At 33.6% G+C, this 2,183-nt stretch overlaps 1 protein-coding gene across 1 annotated transcript in view; it reads right to left on the bottom strand.

The window, feature by feature from the left end:
- LOC108572501 (tudor domain-containing protein 7A-like) overlaps positions 1-2,177 on the bottom strand; it is a 16,484-nt gene extending 14,307 nt beyond the window's left edge. Inside the window, exons 1-3 of the mRNA XM_017934754.1 lie at positions 2,091-2,177; positions 1,203-1,513; positions 711-1,080 (exon numbers count right to left, since the gene is read on the bottom strand). Of these exons, the coding sequence (XP_017790243.1) occupies positions 711-1,080; positions 1,203-1,513; positions 2,091-2,148 (739 nt within the window). The 5' untranslated portion in view covers positions 2,149-2,177. The remainder of the gene's footprint in view (positions 1-710; positions 1,081-1,202; positions 1,514-2,090) is intronic.
- Between the last annotated feature and the right edge of the window lie 6 nt (positions 2,178-2,183).

Below are 2,183 nucleotides of genomic sequence, written 5' to 3'. Positions count from 1 at the left end.
CCCAGCCATAGAACGATTTTGCATGTTTGCACCGCCAACTGCTTGTTGACCTAAAATAACGAATTTAATTAAATAGAAATTCATAAAACTCAAACTTTTAAAAATAAATTATATAAAAATTAAATCATTGTTACCTGTAATGGGTCTAGCAGGCAAAGTATTTCGCATTGTACCAGCTTGTGCAGTAGGAGCACGTGGTGCAGCTCTAAATGGACCTTGCATAGTTGCAAAACCAGAACTTCCAGTTTGTGCATTGGGTCGTACTTGATTAGGTTGCGCTGGCCAACGTGGAGTTGTACGAATTTGGGCCATCTGTGCAGGTCCATAAAGTCTTTGCGGTTGTGGAATAGTGGGGATGTAATAATTTCCAGCACCGCCAGGCTGGAAAATTTGACCCATCTGCTGCATTCGCATATTTGCCAAACGTTGCATGTATTGAGAAGCAAGATGCGCTTTACGATCTTCTTTACGCTGGGCCAGAGCAACATACAATGGTTTAGTAACTATTATACGACCATTCATCTCTGTAACAGCTTTAGTAGCTTCTTCAGGAGCTGAAAAACAGACAAATCCAAAGCCTTTACTACGTCCTTCTTCCATCATAACTTTTGCTGAGGTGATGGTTCCAAATGGTGCGAATTCTTTGCGTAATCGTTCATCATCTATACTGTCATCCAAGTTCTTTACATAAAGATTTACTCCTTGATAACGATTTAAACGTTCTAATTTTAATTGCTCAAACTTTCTCTTAAGTTCTTGTTGACGCTCTGCTTTCTTTTGTGCCCGCCCAACATACATACACCTTCCTTCAGCAACCTCTTTTCCATTTAATTCAAGTACTGCTTGTTCAGCAGCGTCAGGATCTTCAAAAGCTACAAAACCAAAACCTCGAGATTTTCCGTCATCTTTAATCATTACTTTGTGACTGGTGATGGTCCCATATTTTTCAAACATTTCTTTAAGTTTGTCATCTGTCATATCTTCTCCAAAATTCTTTACATAAACATTGGTAAAAAGCTTAGCTTTTTCACCCAATTCCTTTTCACGTTCTTTACGGGGTATAAATTTACCAACGTATACCTATATATTACAAATATACAATAAGAATTATGATAAGAAGTGAAATATAATATTATAATTAAATTTAATAAAAATACAAAAAAAAACAGAAAATTAATAGAATATAAATCTTCAGAAATTACCTTTTTTCCATTCAGCAACATGCCATTAACTTTATCAATAGATTTATTTGCTGCTTCTTCAGTTTCAAAATGAACAAAACCATAACCTTTAGAAACACCAGATTCATCTTGAGCTACTTTGCAACTAAGTATGTTACCAAAAGCAGAAAATGTATCATACATTGCTTTATTGTCTATGTTTTTGTCTAAATTTTTTATAAATACATTTCCAACACCAGATTTTCGAAGAGAAGGATCACGTTGAGACCACATAATACGAATAGGCCGCCCCTTTATCATATCAAAGTTCATAGTATCAAGTGCACGTTCAGCTGAAATAAGCAAAGCATACAAATCACATTTTAACACAATTATTTAATTACCATAGAGAAATATCATATTATTAAAATATACTGTAATAATAAAACCTCTGAATTAACATCCCTTATAAAACTGTTACACACATTTCGTTGCTTTTATAAAACTTTATTTTCGAGAGATTTAACATATTTAAAATTATATTGTATAAATTCTAAACATGAACATTACTGAAATAAATATATACTGCATAAAGAATTTAAAAATTACGCTGTTAATATAAAAACACATTTACACATGATCTTTCTACGATTAAAAGATATAACTCGTGTTAAAATATTCTTTGTACATCATAATCGCATATCATTTAAAAAATGAAAGGGAAGATGATAATGAAAAAATAAACTGTGACTCAACCAATCGTTAACAACTTATCTACTTTGTTCGAAGTAGGTTTCAATATGGTGGCATTATACGATCCGAAACACGTGTCACGCACGGATAAATGATGTAACTAAAGATCATTTTAGGACAAGATTTAAAGTATCTTAAGGTCAAAAGAATATTGAAATAAAGAAACACTGTACTCACCATCAGCCGGTTGCTGAAAGTTGACATAAGCATAACCGAGCGAACGTCTGGTAATCATATCACGACAGACGCGTATCGAGAGTACAGGCCCAG

This window comes from Habropoda laboriosa, unplaced genomic scaffold, assembly GCF_001263275.1.
Source record: "Habropoda laboriosa isolate 0110345459 unplaced genomic scaffold, ASM126327v1 scaffold65, whole genome shotgun sequence".
Taxonomy (NCBI): Eukaryota; Metazoa; Arthropoda; class Insecta; order Hymenoptera; family Apidae; genus Habropoda; species Habropoda laboriosa.
Note: the sequence above shows the minus strand (reverse complement) of the source record. Positions and strands in the feature narration are given on the sequence as shown.